This window comes from Peromyscus leucopus, chromosome 12 (assembly GCF_004664715.2).
Source record: "Peromyscus leucopus breed LL Stock chromosome 12, UCI_PerLeu_2.1, whole genome shotgun sequence".
Classification (NCBI taxonomy): Eukaryota; Metazoa; Chordata; class Mammalia; order Rodentia; family Cricetidae; genus Peromyscus; species Peromyscus leucopus.
This window is the reverse complement of record NC_051073.1, coordinates 25,110,483-25,136,490: the sequence shown is the minus strand read 5'-3', so window position 1 is coordinate 25,136,490 and position 26,008 is coordinate 25,110,483. Positions and strand designations below refer to the sequence as shown.

At 40.0% G+C, this 26,008-nt stretch overlaps 1 protein-coding gene across 1 annotated transcript in view; it reads left to right on the top strand.

Annotated features, from left to right (window-relative positions):
• The window catches only part of Robo1 (roundabout guidance receptor 1), a 992,815-nt gene that overhangs the window by 909,769 nt on the left and 57,038 nt on the right, over window positions 1-26,008 (top strand). The window contains 9 exon segments of the mRNA XM_028874769.2: window positions 3,833-4,038; window positions 5,359-5,440; window positions 5,586-5,754; window positions 5,999-6,165; window positions 12,737-12,858; window positions 13,605-13,836; window positions 14,891-15,012; window positions 19,270-19,441; window positions 25,163-25,360. Coding sequence (XP_028730602.2) covers window positions 3,833-4,038; window positions 5,359-5,440; window positions 5,586-5,754; window positions 5,999-6,165; window positions 12,737-12,858; window positions 13,605-13,836; window positions 14,891-15,012; window positions 19,270-19,441; window positions 25,163-25,360 — 1,470 coding nt within the window.

Genomic DNA, 26,008 nt, shown 5'->3' with positions numbered 1-26,008 from the left:
TGGTCCAGCCTTACTAACGCTGACTACAGAATGTGTGCATTTTAACTGCCTCCTACTAGATTATAAGAGAAATAAAAATGACTAAGCAACAAACGCTATTTAAGACAGCTTGTCTTCATCTCTGATAAACCTGGTATATAGTACAAAGGGACTGTTCTCCAGCTCCTTTTCGATTTAAACAAGCCACTTGAACTTCAGAGTTTCAGTCCCTGATTCCTAGAAGGGGACAATGGTAGACTTTATATCCTAAATCTTACATTTGAATATACAGCTCTCTAGAGCACTTGCAGATAGATGACAGTTGTTTACTTTGATGTTCATTGATACACACATGTGAATTTTTTAGGTGAACCAGTCAGTAGCTGTATAGTTTTTCCTGAAAATTGATGTATGTATTCACTTCATTAAACATACCTGTTTCTTACACTCTCTATTCTATTGCCTGGTATTTCTTCCTTATAATTCCACCATAGCATATTAGACTGGTTTGAAATTTGTCTTACAAATGGTCAGTTTCAACTTTACTTATAAATGGACCATATTTGTTGATATAAACGGAAACAATTCCTTACATTTTATACCCATTGATGAAAACACCATTGTTTTATTTTCTGTACCTAAAAGTGTGCAGGTGCTTTAAGGACGTCCTATGCTTTTCAGTTCTGATTTCCATATTAGCTTTTGTCAAACAAGGGCAGCTGACACGGTGCAGTGCATGCAAATGTCTGGCCTTTTGCAGTGACCGGAAGCACATCCATGATGGCTGTTTCATCTCGGAACCCTTTGAGATCTCCTAAGCTAGTTTGAACAACTGTTAGCATCCTCATTTTATGAAGTTGGGAGAGAGGGCTCAGTGCATAAAGCGACTCTGCAAATGTGAGGAGCAGAGTTTGGGCCCTTAGAGACCTACACCAGAGCCACCTGTAATCCCAGCACTCAGGAGGCGGTAACACGGACTCGCTGGTGCAAGTTGAGTACCTAGACTAGCTTCTATCGTAGTGCTCCTGGTTCAGCCAGACACCTTAACTCAATAAGGAAAATGGTGAGCAATGAGGAAAAAGACCAGACTCAACCTTTGGTCTCCATGAGCTTGCATGGACGTGCTCGTGCATGGACACATGCATGCATACCTCACCCAGACACAAGCAAACAACAACATCCACAAAAAAGTGGGATTAGAGAATATAAGGAACTAACCGAAAGGCACCTGGCAGATGATGGAAGTGTCTTTTCCTTGCTTTCGTCTTGTTAACTGCCCAGTAGAAATCATGAGGAAATAAGAGGCAGAGCCAGAGAAACCGTCAGTGACCTGGATAGAATTGGTGAGGCACCCGTGATACCTTATAAAGCAGCCCTGAGTAATTAGATATAAATTATAATAGAGCCTGACATTTGATGCTTTCTAAATATAACAAGACTACCGAATATAAGCCATTCTAGTACTAGACATAATGATAATCAGTTGGAGTGAAGCCCTCTGTTGCTAATTCAATTAATGCCTGGAAATATATATTCATTCAGATAATCAGTGGAACACAGGTGCTCTTATAAATCCCCAGTGGATTTACCAGGAGAAGTCTGCCATTGGATTTTCGCAAGCCTCCACAGATAATAACAGGGATGATGTTTAAAATTCTAAGCAAAGGAATTGTTGGCTTACATTTTGCAACAGCGGGGTACCTAAAATACTCCTGCCAAGGTTCAAACTCCAGCCTTCTCATTCCCCCGTGCTACTGGCAAACTTCACCTCAGTAAGGATGGCATGCAAGAGAATTGGGGGCCTGAAATGCAATGCATAGTTGCTGATTTCCCTTAATTGCTTTTTTAATGTGAGCGCATAAAACTAATAATTATTGCATGATAAACGAGGAACAAATTGAAGTGTGACTCCAGCTTGTGAAAATCCTTGGTGCATAAAAACTTTGAACATGACACATCCAGATTCGCAAATTATTGCATCCAAAATTTAGTTCCTCTGGCAGCCAGGCCCTTTAATCAGACAACTTGTTAGAATTCTCTCTCATATATTTGCATCTCTTTCTTTTTTCAACTTTAAGATCCAGGATTTTTAAGAGATCCAGGATTTTAAAGCTGCATAATTGAAGACAATTTCCTGAAATTAAACAAACAACTTTTATTCATTTTAGAGAAATCAGTGGAGGTTGATAAGCTCCTGCAGTCAAGAGATGGGAACATTTTTTTCTAATTTTGTCCCTTCTTCCTCTATACTTGTGTTAGATTCTCATGAAAATAGTGGAGTTAAGGCATAGAATTCTTCAGGTGTTTTATATTGTATATTTATATTGTATTGTATAAGTATATTTACTTACAGTAAAAATCCTTTCATTGGTCCTTTTTCAAAGTCGATTAAAGTTAGTATTGAAAGCAGGCTTGGGGTTTTCTGTGTGGTGTGTCTGTGTGTGCATACGCTTCTTGTGCTTTTTCGTTTTCTCTGTTTTGTGCGCTCTCCTGGTTTGTCTTCTTTTTTGCCTGTTTGTTTTGTAAAGCAAGAGAGAAAGAAGGCATGGGGTTGTGTGCCTGGGAAGGGTGGGGAGGATCTGGAGGAGACCAAGAAGGGGAAATTGTGAGCTGAGTGTATTGTATGGGAAAAGTCTATTTTCAATTAAAAACAAACAAACAGTATTGACTGAGTGTGTTTGCCATTTGTGTTCATTCTAATATGGGATGATGACGGTTGCCAAGTTTGAATATCATCCTCAGTTATCTTCTTGGTTGGCCTACCAGCAATGCGATTGGGTGAATTTCCAGTGTTCCTGGAGCCATTATAGTGTGTTGATGTTATTTTTTAAGCTATGTATATGTTTCTGTAGAAAAATTATTGCAAAGTCCTGGAGACATTCCTCAGTGGATAAAGCACTTGCTTCACAAATGTGGGGAATGGAGTTTATGTCCCTAGAACCAACATAAGAACTGAGTGGGTGAGGTGGTGAACCCGTAATCCAACCATTCAGGAGCAGTACAGACTGGCTCTCTAGACTGACCAAATCTAAATTCCGTGGTTCAGGAAGAGACCGCCTCGTAAATAAGGCAGAGTGGCATAGGAAGACATCACACATCAGCCTCTTGACTGCGCACTCACAGGCATAGACATGCATGCACACCCATGCACATATGTGAACGTGCCCTCACACCACACACACAGGGACACACACACACACACACACACACACACACACCCATGTGCATGCACATACATACCAAAGAGAGAAAGAGGGAGAAGGAAAGAAAGACAGACAGACGGACAGACCATTCTGAAATAAAAAGACAGCAAGTTTAATTCTATAAATGAAAGTCCAAAGCACCTTTTTAAACGCAAGCTTGTCAAACATTCTGGCATGGCAGCGTCATTTCATGGTGACGGTGGTTGTTGTTGGAGACAAAACAATTATGAAATCAAGCTGGCTTTGATTCATTCATTAAAACCTGCCTCATACATCTCTATGTGTTAAATGTTTCTAGTTCTTGGGCTTTTCCCATGTTTATGGTATTCAGTTCTCGCCACTCTATGCCCTTCTTCACCAGCTACAGCTCTTATTCAATTTCTGAGCATTTAGATCAGTCCCTAGATAATACAACATGCTCAGGCCTAGTTGGTCATTTGAAAGGCGTACATTGTATCTCATTTTAATATTCCTAATCAGTGCATCATGCAAATGCATTCTGAATAATGCATGTCTCCACTTTAATTACTTGTTTAATTATCTTTAGTTTTTTTTTTTTTTTTCAAAGCCTACAGCTATGACTGTTGCTCAGATGATTAGAAAATTGCTTCCAGTTGCAGAAATCTATTTCCTGTTGTTTCTTTTGGCAGTGATTGCAGACCGGCCTCCCCCAGTCATTCGACAAGGTCCCGTGAATCAGACGGTAGCAGTGGATGGTACTTTAGTCCTCAGCTGTGTGGCCACAGGCAGTCCAGTGCCCACAATTCTATGGAGGAAGGATGGAGTCCTTGTTTCAACCCAAGATTCTCGGATCAAACAGCTGGAGACTGGTGTGCTGCAGATCCGCTACGCTAAGGTAACTTGCAAAGACATCGTGGACTTCCTGCTTGGTTCTGCTTTATTTTTAACGGCAGCAACTAATGTTGTAAATACCATAACCTGTATGAAATAATAAATAAAACACATTTTTATGGTGATGCATCATTTGTTCAGACATGCCACTGTGTGTGCTTGAGGTGATTTGCAAGTAATTTAAGGTCCCGTGGAGGTGAAAGAAAATGCTTTGGAAGACATATTGAGGAAGTGACTGGGGACCTGAGAGGTGGTATGCCTTCCGTGTATATGGTATGATACAAGGCATTTTAGTGTTAACTAGAAAGGTAAATTTTCTAGTACTGCTTTATGCACAGTGGACTTGAAAAGTGTTTCTGTTGTGACTATTTGGTTCAGCATTTTGCAATTACAGAATATCATTCCCATGAATAAGGCTTATAAAGCCATGTACTAACTCAATGTACATTTCGAATCAGAATGCTAAATGATGAGAAGCCCACTGATTTATGGACACAAATGTAAGGATTTACCCTTCTGGGACACTACATCTCGCATCAGTCCTTGTATTTTGATTTTGATTTTTCTTTTGTATCGGTCCTTACATAGTTTTGATTTTGATTTTTCTTTTGTGGTCTAGATTAGTCAGGCTTTTGAGACATATGAAACGACAGTATTAGGCTGAAGTCAACAGTCACTTCAGTTGCCTGGCTGTGTGTGGTGGGTGGCTTCTTTGGATCAACATCACAGTTGATTTGGTGTGCCACAAAGGTTACAATGTTGCAGTTCTTCGCGGCAACTGTTGCAGATTGCTCTTGCTGTGACCAGAGCCGGATGACAGTATTTGAAGAGAAGAGTTGTTCGATTAAGCGGAAGTATATGGCTTTAGCATGCTGCTCCTGAGTTTTAGGTTGAACCAGGGTTTCCTTTTTAGGCTTCAGTTTTCAGAAAAGAGAGTGTTCTTTCCATCAAGGGTTTTGTTTTTACTTCCGAGACTGACTTAAGTTTTATAATAAGAGGCGGGATAGAGTGAGTCATTTAAGAAGTTACAATATAATTTGTTTGTCCCTAATCTTTGATGCTAAGCCTAGTCTGTTAAAGCATTGCAGAATTTTTTTTTCATTGCACATTTAGGATAACCATATAAAGGCTGTTTATTTCTGTATGCATGCAGTATTTTCCTCCATGTTTCAAGAAAAAAGTATTCAATTCAAGGGACAGTTCTGGTTAGCAGATTTTAATGTCGTTATCCATATTCATGGACCATATACAAACCTGTAATTGTTTTTCCAGCCCAGCAAGCTCTTGATTGTTCCAACTATTTCTTTTCCATCTGCTTTCACAGCTGGGTGACACTGGCCGATACACCTGTACTGCATCAACCCCCAGTGGTGAGGCCACATGGAGTGCTTACATTGAAGTGCAGGGTATGTCCACACATTTGTCTCGAAGCTCTTTTGGTCACGAAAGCCAACGGCCTGGTCCATGAGGGACAGGTTACTGTGTTATCTACGTTCATGTGCCAATTTGTATATGTGTGAATGTTTGTGTTTCTCCCTCCACACCTGCTAGAGTTTGGAGTTCCAGTTCAACCTCCAAGACCCACCGACCCCAATTTAATCCCCAGCGCCCCCTCAAAGCCTGAAGTCACAGATGTCAGCAAAAACACAGTATCTTTATCATGGCAGCCAAACTTGAACTCAGGAGCAACCCCAACATCTTATATTATAGAAGCCTTCAGGTAGAGAGAGGGGAATTTCTTGCATGCTCTTTTTTTTCCCTTTCCTTCCTTCCTTCCTTCCTTCCTTCCTTCCTTCCTTCCTTCCTTCCTTCCTTCCTTCCTTCCTTCTTTCTCTCTCTCTTTCTTCCTTCCTTCCTTCCTTTCTTTTTTCTTTCTTTCTTTCTCTCTCTTTCTTTTTTCTTCCTCTTTTTGCTGTTGTTGTTGCATCCAGTGTTCTTGTTCTAACGTATGTATCCTTCCTTAGCCATGCATCGGGTAGCAGCTGGCAGACTGTGGCAGAAAATGTGAAAACAGAAACATTTGCCATCAAAGGACTCAAACCTAATGCAATATACCTTTTCCTGGTGAGGGCAGCTAATGCATATGGAATTAGTGATCCAAGCCAAATATCAGATCCAGTGAAAACACAAGGTAAATATTGATGGACTGAAACTTGAAATACATACTTAGCCGTAGATGTTATAATTATACTGGTATAATGTGTGTGTTACATGCTTAGAGTGCACATTTGCAAACTGTTTCTTTTTTTTTTCACTATACAATACAATGTCTACAAAGTATATTTTTCTGGACTGAGGCTATCAAGATTGATAACATATGGAATTGTCTCTCATAAGATGACAAATTCACTAAAAATACCCTGTGGCTATTTGTATATTCTTTACCGTTTTGTAAATTCTAAAAGTCTAATATCTTAACCCTATTACAGTTGTAGTTAAAACTGAGTAAATTTGTCGGTGCCAAAATTCAGTCCACATAACCTACAGGATAATTTTTCAGAATTCCCACCCTCGTGATTGCATGTCCTGTGAAAATCACATGGAAGTAGGGTAACTATGAGAAACTTTTTCTTCATGCCTCTTTATAACCAATCTCCTGCAAGCCACAAGATAAATCCTTTGAGTCTTTAGTTGTTCTGAACTCTTATTCGCACTGCGTGAGACATGACATGAAGTATCTCAGTAGAAAATAACACCTATTTTGATTGAAACTGGATGGAAGTGAGAGACCAAGAATGGAAGCATCTACTATCTGTTTTAACACATGCAGAACCTGAAGTGTGATTCGTTGGGATTTTCTTTTTAATGTGTTACTTTTCATCTTTTGTGGATTGACATTATTTTCCTCTTTTGACAGATTATATTCCCTGTCTCCCCTTTTACTCATTCTATTATTTTAGAATTCTTATAGAAGGAAAATGTACACTTATTTGAGCCAGCCATTACCTTTTCCTTAAACTTGATGTCATCATAATTAAAAATATGCTGGCTCTTATCTTAGTAGGGCGATTGGAAATGGAGAATGATTTCCCCACACACAGAAGCACTGACTCTGAGTTAACAATTCCAAAGGAAAAACTGTGGACTAGTTATATATGAGGAGAGAAGCAAGTTGTTCACAAAGTACCTAAAAGACTCGAACTGCTTTCTTCCTGGTACAGGAGGGCAGACGGGCAGCCATGTCACATGTTCTGGCTACTCCTAGGGTACAGCTAAGCAGTCTTTTAAGAAGGACATTTTCCTTTAGAACTCACAGAGAGAGAGAGAGTCAGCTGAATTGCAGAACATGTCCATGTCTGTTCCTCGTGCATGAAATCATCACACCCAGATGCCTAGGCATATTTGCTATTGTGAGTCACCTGCTTGGGAGCCTTAATGTACTCAGAGCCTGCCTTGAAACAGTGTGAGGTTTGCAATACTAGATGCATGTGTAAAGAATGTAGAAACTACGGCAGCTTCTAAGTGAATTTAAACTCCTGTCCTCATAGAAGAGTCTCTATCCAGTGAACCTAGATCAAAGTGTTGATAGCAGACTTAATGCTAGTCTCACGTACTCACAGGATTGTGTTTGTGACATACTCATTTATAAACGAGGATATTGTTCCTGTGTTTTATTAACATCACGTTTTCCTCTTAGTTGGGTTGAAACAGCCTCCTTCAGACACTTAGCTAGTAAAACAGCATGATAAAATGAATCTGTGTCACCTGGAGACTGATTTTCTAGGGAAATATGCATGCCATTTTGAAATAAATATTTTCATCTCATCTCCTCAGTCTAGTTGTGTGGCTCTTAGCAAGTTGGTCACACCTGAGCATCCCGTTTCCTTGGATATAAAATGAGGCTAAATGAACTCACTTCTCCAGAGTTGACAAAGATGATTAACTAACAAGTAAAAATTCATGCAAGGTATTTTTTCTGTCTAATGTCATAGGAAACCTGTGCTTCATTCAGTGTCTAAAATAAGAATAAAGAAGATTCATAGAAAATTCCACTATCATATCACTATGAAAAGTAGCAAGTTTGCCAAATGAGAGAATCAATTAAATATATCTTGACAGCTCGGAATGATGAGCCAGCACTAACAAGATTAAAATTAATAGAGCAAATTAAAAAATCTGGTACTTGAATTGTGGTTTGAAAAATTAACTATAAAAGGCTGGAACAAGCAGACCAGCTTAAGGAGGGTGTGTGTGTCAGGGTTTAGTGAAGTGTGCAGACTCCAGTTGAAATTAGCTGTAAGATCTGTCTGAGTTCACTGAGTGATGTGCTTGCCAAGTGAACAAAATTCATCCTTACTGGGATTTTCAGAATCATGTCTGAATTTAGTCATCCTTACCCCTTTATTTTGAATTGGTTGGATCATGAATTATATAATATGTTGTCTGTGAGCACTACATTTTCAGATGGACTTTTAAGAGGTTTTCTTTTATTTTGGCTGGAAAAATGGTATGAATCAAACCCAGGGCCTCATAGTCACATGATAGTGTCTTACCACCAAGCTGAGCTTTACCCCAGCCCTGTCTCTTCAGTCTCCTATGGGAAGACCAGTGACAGTAGCTGGTAGAGTAGTTAGCAGAACTGAATGAAGAGCTGAAAATCAGTTCTAGTAGAAGAAATTCAAAAACCAAAAAGCCAAAACCAAAAACACATGAAGAGTATGAGATTCCTCCCTTATCGTTGTGGGTGACTGTGGTGTGGAAGGTGTGCTTTCTCTCACTCCAAACAGAAAAGGACAAATTGGGGAAAGTAACTAAGTCCCATTTCATTATTTAGATCTTGGCCTGCTTTTGAGACACAGTCTAGCCTACCTCAGGATAATGGTATGGGAATGAACCTGGCAAAATTCAATCCTGCAAGGAATATCAGCTGTGTGGGTGTAAGATAGCGATTGTATAGGTTGTGTTGGGATAGAATACCACTTTGGGTACTATTCTGACACCATAAGCCCTAACACTGAGCAATTCTTGAACCTTAACTTTTAATGGTAACATATATAGAATATTACAGTTTGCATGTAGGATTCATCAGAAAATACCGGTTATGGGCCTGGGAAGAAATATCAATAGGTAAAGTATGTCCTGCTCAAGGACCTGAGTTCAGCCCTTGGCGTCCATGTAATACCAGCACTGAGGAGACACACAGGAAAATTCTTGAGGCTTACTAGCTGCCTGCCTAGCCAAATTGGTGAGCCCCAGCTCCCAGGGAAAGATACTGGCTCAAAAATTAAAATGGGTGGTGCCTGAGAACCAACATGTGAGGCGCACTCCCTACCTCCACATATGTAATGCATGGGACCTACACACAAACACATACCCAGCTGTGCATGTACACACCCACACACATGCACAAAGAAAATTTTCAAAAGGAACATACTAGTTATTATACACAGTGAGTGCTCTCTGGACAATCCTCCCTCAATAATTGTATAGGGGGTTATAATACTGGACTTGGAATTAGATTGAGAAATACCTAATGTTTGTTCCGAGTATATCTCTGAATGTTGACAAAGAGCACTTACAATATCATGCATTTAGGGGACTGATTCACAAGCATTTCAAAAACATAATTAGATGTCACTTTCCCATTTTCTTCCTGATACATAATGTTCTACAACAATAATATAAATTGCTATTGCAAAATGATAACACTTGCTTGGACAATCCCATTTTCCTGAAAGGATAGATTGGCAGGTTTGTTTTAAATCAAAGAAATTAAGGGATTGGAGCACAAATCATGGCGCCTGACTGTTTTAGTATATGTTCTGTTACTGTGAAGAGACACCATAGCCAAGGGAACTCTGATAAAAGAAAGCAGTTAGTTGGGGGCTGGCTTCCAGTTCTAGATGGTTAGTGAGCCGGTTGTCATCATGGTAGAAAGCAGACAGGTTTAGCATTGGAGCAGTAGCTAAGAACTTTACATCCTGCTCCATGGGCAGCAAAGCCAGAAACACTGGTCCTGATCTTTCAAAAAGCATGGGCTTTTGTAACCTCAAAGTCCACCAACCACCCCCCCCATGACATACCTCCTCCAACAAGGCCACACCTCCTCCATCAAGGCTCCACCTCCTCCAATCCTTCCCAAACAGTTCCACTCCCTGGTGACTAAGCATTCAAATATATGAGCCTATAGGAGCCATTCTTGTTCAAACCACCACACTAACCATTTGAAAAATGGTTATTTTTGTATTTGGTCATACTTTCTGAAATGCCAGTGATTATTTGAGTATGGGAGCTTTCCTATGAGGCAACTGGTTATAGACTGAAGACATAATGTGTCCTAGTTAGGAACTCTGAGTCCATTAATATAGGCCTGACCTCTGCCTAACCATAAAATGCCTTTCATGCCTTACCACAATACATTTCTTTCACCAGTCCTCATGAGAAACCATGTTTGCTGCCAGTCATTCTGTGACATCTAAGGAACTGAGGTTAAGTAATCTCCCTTGCAGTTAGGGGTGGGCCTCAGCAGGAGAGTTCCTGTCTACTCTAAAGTCCTGGCTTGGAGTGATGGGAGAAAGTTATCTTCCCAAAGTTACATGAGCTTTTGTTGCCCAGGGGAAGGTGCTCATCCAAACCCAGGTTTGGTTTCTAACTTTTCTTGTTCCAACTGTTCTTCTTGCCTTAGAGTTGGTAGCTAAATCTAGAGCAGCAATGGAGAGCAGAGAGACAAGATGATGTGCCTGAGCTGGCCAAGTACCTGCTAAATGTTTTCTCTCAAGGCTGTGATTCTAGGTATGCTGTAGGTCAGCATTGGACAGCAGTACAGGAAAATGTGGAAAATGTAGGGTCAGGAATTATCCTAGTCTATCTAGGTGATGGTGGTGCACACCTTTAATCTCAGCACTCCAGAGGCAGAGTTCAAATTCTATGAGTTTGAGGCCAGCCTGGTTTACAAAGCCAGTTCCAGGACAGCCAAAGCTATTACACAAAGAAACCCTGTCTTTAAAAAATAAATTTATTTATTTATTTATTTATTTATTTATTTATTTATTTATTTGTTTCTGTTTTTTTCAAGATCGAGTCTCACTATGTAGGTTTGGCTGTCCTGAACTAACTACATAAACCAGGCTAGCCTCGAACTCACAGAGATCCATTTGCCTCTGCCTTTCAAGGGCTGGGATTAAAGATATGTGCCGCCATGCCCAGCCATTTTGCTTATTTATATGCTTAATTTTTAGGTAGGGCTCCCAGCCAGCTAGATGGCACAGATGTTTAATAATGGTTGACCTGTCAACTCTTCCATCCACCTTGGTGCTCTGAACTTTGTCAGAGAGAGTCACAACTCTCATTTAAATTTTCATGGTTTTGCTTCTTATCCTGTGACAGGGAGTATTTAATCATTTAGCAAACAAAAACTTTACCCGTTTTCATTTTGTATAGGTTGGTAACACATCTAAATGTGTGTGTCACAATACGATAGTCTATAAGTGGTCCTGCAGTCCCCCCAAAATCTTTTTTGTTGTTGTTCTTCTTTAAAATGCATTCCTTTTACTGCTTGAAACAAAGAAACACAGCTGTACTTTAGAAAGCCTCCACAGCAGTGGGCAATTTTTGTTGAGGATGGAGTTGAGCAAATTTGGGGGAACAGTTCCATGTTCCCCAAAATAGTATAACGTAAAGGACACTAGTGGTTGTTTGATTCTTACTGTGTCCCTGGTCTCCTCTCAGATATTTTAGTATTCACGAGACTGAGAAGAAATGATTAAACCCTCCATGTAATATAGTAAACTAAACCAATGTCAATTAAATGATGGTAAGTTCTCTCATCTCCCAGATCTAATCAGATTTATTTTATCAGACCGTAACTGTAGCTCCTCGGTCCCTTGCTGGATAGCCAGTTACCGCCGTCTACCTTAGCTGGCAAAATGTCTGGGTTCCTCCTAGGAGGTGTGCTGCTCAGCTGCCTTCTGCCCTCAATTTCTCCTTCCTGTGTTTGCGAGCTTCTCATTCCCCCATCCTCTCTGCTGCAACTCCCCATTCTTTTCTTTCTTGAGCAGTTAGGATCATTGCAGTGGGGTGTATCACACTCAGAGAGAATTAGCCCCAGAGCCCTGCTGCTCAGCAGTAAGATGGTCATTACATGGTAGGGACTCTCTTAAAAATCACTGTTTGCCGCTGGTATCTTTGCCTCCTGCCCTTTTTGGCTTACACAGGTTTTCTGCTAGTTCTGACATACCTCCCCCCCGCCCCAACTCCTACTTCTTTGTTTCTCTTCTCCTGATCCTTATAAAAAGGTTAAGCTGTAATGGGTGGAGAGATGGCTCAGGAGCTAAGAGGCCTTGCTCCGAACGCATGGGGACCTGCCTTTGAATCCCAGCCTCCACATAAAAAACTCATCCGTGACCACATCATCCTGTAACACTAGTGCTGTGGGGAATGGGACAGAGGCATGAGGCTCCTTGGTGGGTTTTGCTGGCTGTCAGCCTAGTTCCAGATCCATGGAGAGACCCTGTCTCAAGGCAATAAGGCAGAATGATAAAGCAGAACACCTGATGTCCTTCTCGGGCCCTGAAGATTTATGCGTATGTACACACACACACACACACACACACACACACACACACACACACACAAAGTAAGTGGTGCTGATTTTTCTATATATTCAGGCTGACTTCACAGTTCCGCTGATTCTCCTTTTCTGGGAGTTATTGTGGGTGCAGTAGCATTTCTTAGGGCCTGACAGCGTTCTTGAATTGTTGCAGATGTCCCACCAACCAGTCAAGGGGTGGACCACAAGCAGGTCCAGAGAGAGCTGGGGAATGTCGTCTTGCACCTCCACAACCCCACCATCCTTTCTTCCTCATCAGTGGAAGTACACTGGACAGTGAGTTATGACATTTGTATTGTTTTCAATAGTCAGGTGATTTCTGTGAGATGATTAGACATAGGGAATTCACATCACTGTTTTTCACTTCCACACCAATGTTAATTCTATTATGCAAACCTTGTTTATTCTAGTGCCTATGATCTGCCCTTAAAACTGTGTGTGTGTGTGTGTGTGTGTGTGTGTGTGTGTGTGTGTGTGTGTATCCCTGCCAGTGTCAAGGGATAAAATCACAAAGTATTTGAATGCAAGACATGTGACATGCACATTGCCACATATTTCTTTTTTTAATTTAGAAATACTTCCAAGTAGTATTGAGCAGATTTTTAAAATATATTTTTATTCATTCTTTGAGAATTTTATGCATACATATATAATGTATTTTGGTCATATTCACCCCCTACCCCTTCCCCTCATGCTTTTTAGGTCCACCCCCACCCTCCCGTCCACTTTCCAACTTCATCTTAGTAGGTTTTCAAAACCAAAATGGAAAAACAACACCTTCTCTAAAATGCCCACATGTCTCTTATATAATGTGGCACCCATAGTGAATCCTCTTGCTTCTGCTAAAGCATATTATAATATTGTCATAGAAACTAGTGCTTCCTTACAGCTATGCGCTAGAAATCCACACTGTGGGGTCCCATTGGTTTTTTCTTTTTTTCCTACTTGTTGCATTTTTATTACTTTGCAGCCAAACAGTAAAGTGGTGTGACTAACTCCATTTTTATTCATCATTGTAATAGGTGGACCAGCAATCTCAATATATTCAAGGATATAAAATTCTCTATCGGCCATCTGGATCCAGCCACAGTGAATCTGAGTGGTTAGTTTTTGAAGTGAGGACCCCAACCAAAAATAGTGTGGTGATCCCTGATCTCAGAAAAGGCGTCAACTATGAGATTAAGGCTCGCCCATTTTTTAATGAGTTTCAAGGAGCAGACAGTGAAATCAAATTTGCCAAAACCTTAGAAGAAGGTAAGTCTGATGGAATGGGCTTCCAGGGCATGCAACATGTTTCCTGAGCTTTCGAATGAATGGAAGTTGTTTAAAAGTTAGCGATGATGTTTATCATGAATCTGTGCATATTAAATTATTTTTATGGGAATTCATTTGCAAGTATAACAAACCAAATCCCATAGTGAGTGACTTGCTTCGGTGGTGACCTGCACAAGACATATGCAAAGGTGTTAACACTATTACTAAAATTCATATTCAAAGATGGGATTTCTCATGATTTGCTCGCTTTTTTATCCATGGGAGCTTATGTTTAACGGGGTGTAGATAAGGTGAGTAATATCTGGGTTTGCCCGGACTTTCCAGAGTCCACATTTTCTCCTGATGCCTCATGCTAGGAAATCCCTTAGTTCTTGGCAAACCGGTATTTCCACCCTATAATTGAGAACTGAAAAACGGTCTTCACATAAATATAAAGAGTTTCATGTCACCGTATACTTTTTTTTAAAAAAAAGAGAGAATTTTCTCTAATTGTAATTTAATCTATAAATGATAAGTTATGATTAAGCATAAAAATAGCATTCTTTTTTCATACTTTTGTACATTTTAAGGAGAAAATATGAGATTTAGGTAATAGGCCACTAGGAATCGATGTTGTACTAAGGATGTTTTTAATTTTTAGAGATGTATTACTAGTCTGCTTATGTGTGCACGTGTGTAACTATAGGACATAGTGAAGACACGGAGAGGGTATTTTTTCTCCTTCTACCATTATATCCAGGGATATAACTGAGGTGGACAGGCTTGCCCGACCACCGCATCTGCTTGCCAATCCAGCTCGCTGCTCTGTCCTGAGCTGTTTCGTGCTGTAACTGTAACTGGCTATGAAAAATTCACAGTATCAATGACTTGGTGTAGCTTGGAGAAAACATGTAGTTTGGAGCCCTTTAGGGCTGGGTGATACTCGTATTCAAAACGTGTAGCGTCTGCAGGTTTACTCTGTGTTTTTAAGCACTGTGTGCATTGGTGTTCTACAGGACACTCTCACAATCTACTTTTTGCTACAATTTAACAGCACCAAGTGCCCCTCCCCGAAGTGTGACCGTATCAAAAAATGATGGAAACGGTACGGCAATCCTTGTCTCGTGGCAGCCACCTCCTGAAGATACTCAGAATGGAATGGTTCAAGAATATAAGGTAACTCGCTTAGTAAATTCACTGGCAGCCCTCAAGCCTCCCAGGAAAAGTAACCTGGGTGAATTGTCTGTCGTCCTTTGTCGCCATCTGCTGGCCCAACTGCCAACATGTAGAATTATTTCTTAAACTATGCAATAGTATGGAGTATTTGTCCATAACTGGAAAAGCTATTTGGAAGATAAATAGGTAAAAATTAAAATAAAGGTTGTAAGTGGTCATTTAATATTTGCTTATGTAATCTCATAGAAATGGAAAGTTTAATGCTCCTGATACTTTTTTTCTCCCCAAAATGTGGCTTTCAATATATCACCCAGAATTGGGTTACTCTCGGGAACTGCCTCTAAACATAGTCACATTCTGTTTAACGATGACAGTTTTTTGAAGATTCTTTTCCTCTTTTGACACTGTAAAATTTAGGACTTTACAATTAGGTTGGGGAAAATTGCTTTTCTGTGCATGGAAGTCTGTCTTCCATGAGGAATTTTTAGTCTCTAAACAAAATTCTGTTTGTTATATGTTTTTGAGATATGTAATGTAGTTTTCAAATAATTTTATCCAGTGATTCTGAATGATTTTTTTTTGCCTGTGTAGTAATAGTTCTTCTGCCCATTAATATGGACAGTTTCCACGAAGATTCATTCTATGTAAATACATTCATTAAAAAAAAAGCATTATAAACTTTAGCTTTACTCAATAGAATGTGAACTTGGCCTAGCAGTGAATCTGTATTAGAGTATAGTGATGAAATTTGTGTTTTAGTGTAGAGGTAGACAAACAGCTGGTGGATTAAGTCAGGAACATTCAATAGAAAATAAGTGTGTGCTTTTTCAGCATCTCTGCTAACAAACTATATATATTTAACCATGACCAATTTTAACTGTAAAACATGCACTCCTGTACTTAGCCTTCCCATGATGCCTGCATAGTTTTCTGGTTATTAGCTAGCATTGTGGCGCGCGTTCATATCCATTACTGAGGTCGGGACATGGATACATCTGGCTGTGCATCTGTGAACGTGCACCTGTGCTTAGGGAGAGGCACACATCTGCCTTCTCTGGTGTAAGTCAGCGACTTTGAACTACAGGCTAACATCAGAAGCACCGGTGTGGCCTGACCAGGACCACTGTCTGTTCATTGTTCTTCATCTTCAGGCGATAGGATGGATGTCAAAGGAAAGCTGAACTGAAGAACATAATTTCATCATCATTCATTTACTCTGTGTGTGTGTGTGTGTGTGTGTGTGTGTGTGTGTGTGTGTGTGTGTGTGCTGTGTGTGTATGCGTGTGTGACATGGTGAGAGGGGGCAAGTCAGAGACAACCCCCAAGACTCTGTTCCCTTCCATTCTGCAGCTTCTGGGGATCCAGCTCGGATCGTGAGGCCCAGTGACCAGCGCCTTACCACTGAGCCATCTTACTGGCTTGGAACATAATTTTTTTTTTTTTGAGTACCAAATTAATTCATAAAGCTGAAACTAGTGATACATGTCTGTAATTCCAGTTCTTGTGAGACAGAGGCAGGTGGATGTGAAATTCAGCACACACACACACACACACACACACACACACACACACACACACCCCAAAACACAAAACAAAATAAATCACTTTTTAATATATATAATAACTAAATGGGTAATAAATAAACCTAAGCTTAATGGTAGGCATAGTATTTGAAAGTGATTTTTTGAAACCAAAAAATAAATAAATAACCTTATAAAATGTATATTAATTGTTTACATGCTTTCTGAATAGTCAGCAGGGCTGGGGAGAGGGCGTGGTCGGAAGTACTTACACCATGAGCATAAAGGCCTGTGTTTGACCCAGAAGGCACTGGAAAAAGTGGAAGTAGGGTACATGCCTGGAAGCCCAACACAAGAGAAGCCCCGGGCTTGCTGACTCGAGGGTGTCCAGCCCAGAGGTAGCTCCAGGTTCATTAAGAAATACTATATCAAAAAGTAACCTGGAGAGTGACTAAGAAAGACAAACTCAGAGCTATGCATGCACACACGCACGCACGCACACACGCATGCACGCACACACGCACGCACAGGAAGACAAAGTATTTTTGAAGACTGCTATAAATACACTATAGATGTTTCAAAGCATTTCGAATAAAATTTTCACTTGTAACTGGTCCATTAAAAGATAAAAAATGGCCATCATTTTCAATGCTTTTTCATAAGATCTAAGGTTTTTTTCAGTACTAGGGTATAACAGGATGCTATATTTCAGCCCAGGGAAGCAGACTGTAGGAGAAGCATTTGTAAAAGAGCCTAAAATTTGATGATGTCTTGGCTCCCAAGGAAAATCGTATAACGTAGACATTTTCCCTTAAGAGTCAGAACTCATTTCTCTGCTCGAGAAATGTGCAAGGATGGATTTCACTTAACTTCATGGTCAATTTAAAATAATAAAATGCCTTTCAGAACCCGATTGACTGGTACGAAATCAGTTTGTGGCTTCAGTTCAGCTGTGTAATGTAATTGTTGGGAAAAATTCACAAAGGAGTCTCTTTCCAGTGGTCAGGTCAGGTCGGGATAGACTTTCTCACCGTTTGTGAGCATTGTGCATTCAAACTGTATTGCAGTCATAAAAACTTTCAAAGAAAGAGTTAAAGTTTATTGGCCAAGTGATAGACACATTGGTGTTCTGATCACCTTGAGGTCTGTGTTCCTAGTATAGTTTAGATAATAGTCCATCCTAGCCAGTCCTTCCTACTGCTGGAGGGTATTTCAGAGAACTCAGAGTGTTATGAACTACTCTAGATACCATTTCCTTGTGGGAACAATAAAACTATCATCCCTTATATCAATTTATTCAAAATTATTGTTCTATGATTAATCTTTTAATGACACTTAAAGCCAGGCTTAGAGTGTAGTCAAACTTTCAATTTCCTAAGCAGATGGATTCTTATTGCATGTCACTATTAAAGTTCATGACTACACAGTTTCCTTTTTATTACAGGAATTTTCTTGCAGCAAATGTATATAGTTATTCTTTTCATTTCCCAATGTGTTACAAAGCGGAAATGAATATTTCAATTTATAGGGAAGCTCTGTTTGTTAATATTGCTTATTGATCACAGTTCAGCATACCATACTCTAGATAAACCCTAAGGTGACCCTTACTCCTTGGTAATAATATTTTATTTTCAATACCAACCTGTTTATATGAAATATTTTAGATTATTCAGGAGCCCGTCTGCCTTCCCAGACAACTGTGTCTTGGTTTTGATGTTCACGTGCTGTGTTAGTTCTGGTTAATTCTGTCCTGAAGTATCAGGCTTGGTGCTTCCTATGCAACTATGTTGTGTGGCATCTGGTCATATGGAGTTACTCCTGCCGTATAATTGTCAGAGGATGGCAGATACATTCTTCTTCTTCATGTAAATAATAATTCACGGCCTTCTGCAGAATAATTTTTAATTTCTTCGTGAAAATTTCTTGCTGTTTAAGAAAATGAACAAAAACCTAATGAAGTGGCCGATGAGAGCCTTAAGAGAGACATAAGCAATGTGTAACAAGTTGACCAATTTATGTAATAAGATTTTTTTCATAAATTTTTTGCTTTATGTATTTATTTATGTGTGTGGGGGTGCATATCAAAGCCAGAAAAGGATATCAGATCCCTCATAAATGGAGTTACAGATGTTTATGGACTAAATTATATAGGTGTTGTAATCTAAACTCTGGACTCATGATCCCTATGGTTATGTAGCAAACTTTCTTAACTGTTGAGACATATTTCCAGCCCCTCTGTCAGTGGTTCTCAACCTATGGGTTGTGACCCCTTTGGGAGTCAAACATCCCTTTCAAGGGCGTTGCCTAAGACCAACAGAAAACACAGATATTTACATTATGATTCATAGTAGTAGCAAAATTATAATTATTAAGTAGCAATGCAAATAAATTTATCGTTGGGGGGGTCACCACAACATGAGGAACTGTATGAAAGGGTCACAGCTTAGGAAAGTTGAAAACCACTACCCTATATGATAGACTCCTAAATGATTGTATATAACAAAAAGTACCCGTGAAAACGTTAAAGCTACATTTAAACAGCGACAGCCAATATGCGATCTGACTAAGAATAATCTCAGAATTAGGTCAAGGTCAAGAATGACTTTTAAAGTTTCCTTCGTTGGGTTCTTGACAGGTCTGAACTCTGTGTAGGTCTGAAACATGTCCATGATTAATGTTGAGCTTTGCAATTAAGGGGTAAATTTTCAGCTTTACTTTCGTTATGTGCTTCTTGCAGGTTTGGTGTCTAGGTAATGAAACTAGGTATCACATCAACAAGACAGTCGACGGCTCTACCTTTTCGGTGGTCATCCCCTCGCTGGTTCCTGGGGTCCGCTACAGTGTGGAGGTGGCGGCAAGCACAGGGGCTGGTCCTGGGGTCAAGAGTGAGCCTCAGTTCATCCAGTTGGGTAAGAGTCACGTGATCTATCGTTTTCCCACTTGGCTCTGCTTGGCGCTTTTTATTATGCTTATAGATCAACCATTGTTGCCAGTCAAGTAGAAGCTGGAGTGCGGCTTGTGGCTGCCACGAGGCTGTCTTGATTTATCTAAAACGTAGGTAACTGTAGATCTGTAGCCACGCGTCACTTACCAAAGGCAGTACAGTCTGAAAAATACACCATTAGGTGATTGTGTCATTGTGTGTGCATCACAGAGCACAGTTATATAAACTAAGACATCCGTGACATCAGCAGGCAGTGCAGTCTTTTGGGGACATGGTTCTGCATGTGGTGCATCATTGACCAAGATGTTAGAGATGGCTAATGACTGTGGATGTCTCACAACTAAAACTTCAAAGTGTAATTATTACTCTTTCAGATACAGAGCTATTAATTAATATTTATTAACATTCTTACTCTGTCTTACGGAATTTTTATCTAATTAACAAATGCTATTAATTGAACATCAAAGAAACCTCGATGAAAAAGAAAGACACAAACTTTCCACTTGTGGATTTTATAACTGTTTGGGAAGGGGAGTATCTTAGTTAGGGTTTCTATTGCTCTGACACAGCACCATGACGGAAAGCAAGTTGAGGAGGAAAGGGTTTATTTAGATTACACTTCCACGCCACTGTTCATCATGGAAAGAAGTCAGGACAGTGACTCAAACTGGGCAGGATCCCGGAGACAGGAGCTGATGATGCAGAAGCCATGGAGGGGTTTTGCTTACTGGCTTGCTTCCCAGGCTTCCTCAGCCTGCTTTCTTATAGAACCCAGGACCACGCCAGCCCAGAATAGCACCACCCACAAGGGGTTGGGCCCTCCCCCATCAATCACTAATTAAGAAAATGCCCTACAGCCAGATCTTATGGAGGTGTTTTCTCAATTAAGGGTTCCTCCTTTTAGATAACTCTAGTTAATGTGTCAATTTGACATAAGACTAGCCAGCACAGGAAATAAAACCCTTCCTTGCAACACCCGAGCCAGGTATTGGAAATTTACAGCAATGCGAAATTTATATTTACATTTCATGCCTATTTAAAATTATAAGTAGCATTTATTACAAAAGCTAAATTAAGATATTAATTTAAAATATTTATATACTAATTATTTAGAAGGCTAAATACAATTTCTGTGTAAAAATATATTGGGTTAATGAAAAGAAAAATGTGACACAGAAACCGCCATGACTATCATTCACTACAGAAAATATATTATATACAGAATATACAAGTTAACAGGTAAAGTATAAGACAACAAATACTATTATTCTTAAAAAGACAAGAAAAATAGTTTGATTTTTAAGCAGTGACATTTAAATTATGAAAGGTAACAAGAAGTGCACTGTCAACTTTATATATTAACAATCAGAAATTAAACTTTGGAATATTTTATGTCACATGTTAAATTGTGACCAAAGGGTCAGATGATATAAGTGCTTAACAAGTACACACCTTCTTAATGTACTAACAATGTTGTCATCCTAGAATTATGTCCAAATAAATTAAGAAACATTCAGCCTGGAATATTGTTCATATTTCATTGTTAAGACCAAGCTGGTGGCTCTAAGACAGTTAGAAAATCTCTGCGATGTGACACAATGTAGTATCCCAAACACACAGTTACTGGTTAGGACTCAGCTCCGTATCAGCTCTAAGAATGCCAGGCACTTGGGGCCATAGGCTGAGAAGATTGAATCTTTAAAATGACATTTCCAGGGTTGTCCCCAGGCCAGCTGAAGAGAGGAAAGGAAACACATCCTATGGGAGAGCTTCAATGCTTCAGGCTAAGGGAGGTGATTACCCATAAGATGGCCAGGCCACCACAGAAGGAGGTCAGTGGGTAGGGAACCACCTTCCATCAAGTGGAGCTTTAAATGGTAATTATGGGATTCCCATTTAAAGCTTGCTCACTAAGTTACAAGTGTGGGCTAGAGTTTAATAATTTTTCACTTATCGTTTCCACTTAACTAACTTTGAAAGTAATTATTACATGCATATCTTCTAGACAAAAATAGCTTCACAACTCATTTCGAGCAATATAGAAAACTGAAACAAATTTGCTTAATGCATCTGTTATGATGTTTTAACATACATGCAGGAATAAATATAAGTTGACACACACATTTATTCACTTTTGTGTAATGTCAATATCTATTTCTTAACATTATAAGTTACATTGCTACATTCCGGTTGGTGTTGTTTGCTTTTATAGCACTCTGCCTTTTCGTCCTATTATTTTGGAAGATGGCTTTGAGAAGGGAGTGTGAGTTATTTTATTAAGATTTATATCAAGAAATTTAAGAGTCAAATTGATTTTCTTGGAATTATAAATGTGTTCTAGGTTCCCATATTTTAATATAGCCTCAGCTGCACCAAGACAAAGCCTGATATACTGAGTGGCCATTTTAATTCATTAGTCACACTACACTATTCTGTTAAGCCCATCTGGTCGCTGGCATTGGAACCTCCCATGACCCTTTCTATAAAATCTGACGCTACCCAATTTAACCTTGCACAAACAGCCATGAGATCTATAAACCCAGTAGATACAAAGGATGAATTAAGAATGAAAGAATAGGTCTGCTTAGCGAGCATCGAGAGGTTGAAATGCTCTTAGGCCAACCAGAGATGAAAGGGTCTGGAACATGAAATAAAACTTTCAGTCAACAAACAGTTGAAAGCAGGTGACTGCTTGGGAAAATAGTTTTCCAGCCTTAACCCTCTGTAGAATGAAATTAGGAGTTGTGTTCAAGGAAAAGGTGCATGTATACACACACACACACACACACACACACACACACACACACACACACACAGAGCATGAAAAGGAATTTAGACATTTCATGTGGAGAGAAGTGCTATGCTCCTAAAGTAGTCTCAATACACACTGAAAGCTGTTTGTCCTATCATTTAATAAGAAAAAAGCAATATTCAAGTTAAGAAATGTCATACATGAAGAATTAGTTGTGCTGATTATTTTTCTAGAAAAGAAAATATGCTTAGGGACTAGAAAATGCTCCTATTTTGAAGCAGATAGTGTGGACAGAATTGCTGTATGTCTCTCTGATTTGGGTTTGAATTCTCCTTCTGCAGAGTGACTATAAACTAGTCCTCCTTTGACAGGGCTCCAAGGAGCTGGCTGTTGGTGTCCATATGCCGAAGCATCCAGCCCATGACCTGGTGTCCCTGTCACAGAGCACTTAGACTGGCAGGTGTCCTGAACTTTTTATGTAACCTGCCTGCATGACCCCTCTGTCACTGACCAGCATGAGTGTAGGACGGGTATGTGTGTCTCCAAGGAGACATGGAGGAGGCAATGGGACAGAACATGTGACATCAAAACATGTGACATACCAGAAGCAGTTTATTAGACACAGATGTGCAAGGGCATCAGGTGCAGACAAGGATCAGAGAGAAGGCCACGGGAGCAACTCATTATCCTGCAGGTGTGAATCTAGAGAGAGGACCCGTGGAATGGTGTCTTTATTGGTACTCAGAAGTCTCCTCAGAACTAAATGGCTGTAAAGTTTAAGGGCTTAGTTGTTCTGAGAGGAAACAGGGATGGATTCCAGAGTGTTGTGCCATCACTGAGAGGCTGTCATGACTGTCCCTGTGCAGAGTCCATAGAGGGCGAGTGGAGTCGGTGAAGTAGGGTGAACTGCTGTGTCCCATACAGAGTTGGTCATTCGGAGGCCAGAGTCTAAGATGCATATCTGGGTTGAGCATACTAAGAACTGGGAGAAAACAGAAAGATGGAGCTGCAGAGACAGCTCTGTGCTTGCTGTTAAGAGTGTGAGAATCCACATCAGAATCCCTAGGACTCATGTCAAAGCTGGTCATGACAGTGTGCTTCCAAAATCCTGGCACTGGAGAGGTAGAGAAAAACAGATGCCCATTGCTCGCTGGCAGCTAGACTAGCAGAAACACTGAACCATACATTTAGTGAAAGATCCTGTCTCCAAAACGAAGATTGAGGAAGACATTCAGTGCTGAATTCTGGCCTCCAAGTGCATATACGTAACACAAACACACCCACGCCCACATGCCCACATACATTTGCACCCAAAATACATACACACATACATTCTTTTCAAAGCTGAAAAATATTCCTAGAAGATGGCCCTGACTTCTCGCAACAGTTTAAAAAAAAAAAAAAAAAAAAGACTAAGTCAAATCTACCCCTGACTGCCTTTCTATTAGCTATAATGGGTTTAGGACAAAAGGGAACCATTCCCCCTTAAATGTGTGCCCATGGACGGCTGTGCTGGACTCCAGGGTATAGTTCCAATCCGATGGTCATACAGGTGGTTCTGGTTAAGCTAAATGGGTCACAGAACCCCCAGAAGGAGATAAACGATGGCAGAGGGAGAATACACTGTATATATTGAATAATAAAATTACAGTAAAAAGGAAAAAGTAGACCCAATCCAACATGAAACTTGAAGAATGCAGGACAGCAACGGTCTGTGTTAGATGATTTAACAATAGCAAGAAAGCACCAACCACAGTAAAATGAGTGAGCACCTCTTTTTCCACCAGATGTTGTGTGGGGTGACGTTAAAACTTTTGCCAGGCTTGAGTTGGGCATCACACAGGGCCAACAAAATGGGCTGCCTTGATGGGAGAGCAACAGTCTCCAGGCAGCTCTGTGGGACCTGAACTAAGAACCGCAGGCTTCAGCCACCTCTCCGTAGGCTTAAGACAAATGTCCAATGAGTACATTTTATTACCGGTATATTCTATCAATTTTTAATTTTGATTCAAAATGTCTAACAGAAAATATGAATCCCTTTGGCTATTCATAACACTTGATGATTCTTTTACATATTTAATGTTCTTTTCTTATATCTACTGCTGACCATCATTATTATTTTAAAAGAAGGATTATCCATAGTTCTTGCAGGGCTATTTTTTTTTATAGTGTTTTAGTGATCTTCTGTTTTATAATTCTTTCTGAATATAGCTTCAAAGGATGTGTCGTTATGACAGTTGAGAATCCTGCGAAATAGTTGTGAGAAGAGAACACATATTTTTTATTAAGATCTACTTACAGAAGAAGTAAAATTTCAATTCTGGTTTCCTATCCCACTCCCGCCCACACACCATTTTTAAGACAGAGTTTCACTATGTAACCCTGGCTGGCCTGGGACTGTGTAGACTGACAGGTCTCAAATCTCACAGAGATCCCCCTGCCTCTGCCTCCTGTGTGCTGGACCTACAGCTGCGTGCCGCTGTACCTAATCCAGTTCTACCATTTTTGAAGCAAATATTTGAGGATTCCTACAGATGTGTGAGAAAGTGTATTTACTCATTCAGTATGCCTTGTTTATTGGAATGCATTAAATTATTCCATATTTTAGAGGCATATTGGTATATATAGTTAGTTTTGTCCTAGGAAACCCACTCTAAACACCCACACAGTTTTCTGAAATAAAAAGACAGAGGGCATTTGATATCTTTAACTATAGTCTCATAAAAATGTGGCATACTTGTTTTGAATTAAAATAAACGGAATAAATAATTTTTTTCCCTGAAGATCTCTTGAACTTCCCCTGTGGTGGCTGAGGCAAAAATGCAAAACAGAAATCATTGTCCAAATGTAACATTAGCTGCGTATGCTGTGTCCACGTGTATATCATGTCACGTTGAGATTTTGACCCTGAGTAACCAAGAGATGGCCTTTCAGATTCTCATGGAAACCCCGTGTCTCCCGAGGACCAAGTGAGCCTCGCTCAGCAGATCTCCGACGTGGTGAAGCAGCCAGCGTTCATCGCAGGCATCGGGGCAGCCTGTTGGATTATCCTCATGGTCTTCAGCATCTGGCTTTACAGGCACCGTAAGAAGAGGAACGGGCTCACCAGCACGTACGCGGGCATCAGGAAAGGTGTGGCGGCTAGAAAACCTTTTATCTTAAACTGATAGTGTGTTACTCATGGTGCGTGGCCTTTGTTAAATGGCTTGAATACGTGAAGGGTCTCGATAAGTGCTGTTTTTTCTCCACACTGTCCGTATCGGAACGTGCTTGTGTTTTTAGAACAGCAACAGAATTTTCCAGGCTCTCAGGACCCTCTTCCTCTTAACTCAGCTTCTTCAAGATCTAGACGTTACTCTATTCTTTTAGGCAGATGTTTGTTTTATTTTATGCTCCTGAGGGAAATTTGAAATCACCTGTCACAGGAATTATGAATTCAGGCTTATTTTTGTTGTTGTTGTCATGACTTGGGTTTTTTTTTTTATCTTAGTTTGGTTTTTATGGATGAGCACTTACTGCCATGTAGTGGATACGAATGACAGGTGTGTGGGCTGCTTTAGGTAGCAAATTGAGGTTCATTTATCATTCACGGATTTTACACGGAGTTGAATATTTATACATGTTTAACTAGTAGTTTCATTAAGATGCCTACCCAGGTTTAGACAAAGCGCTCTTTGCTTGCTATGATTCACAACTTTGAGACCGGGCCACACAGGCTGAGAGACTCGCATACCTTTCCAACACACCCTCAGATCGCGGAGATGCTTTTGTTTAATTTTT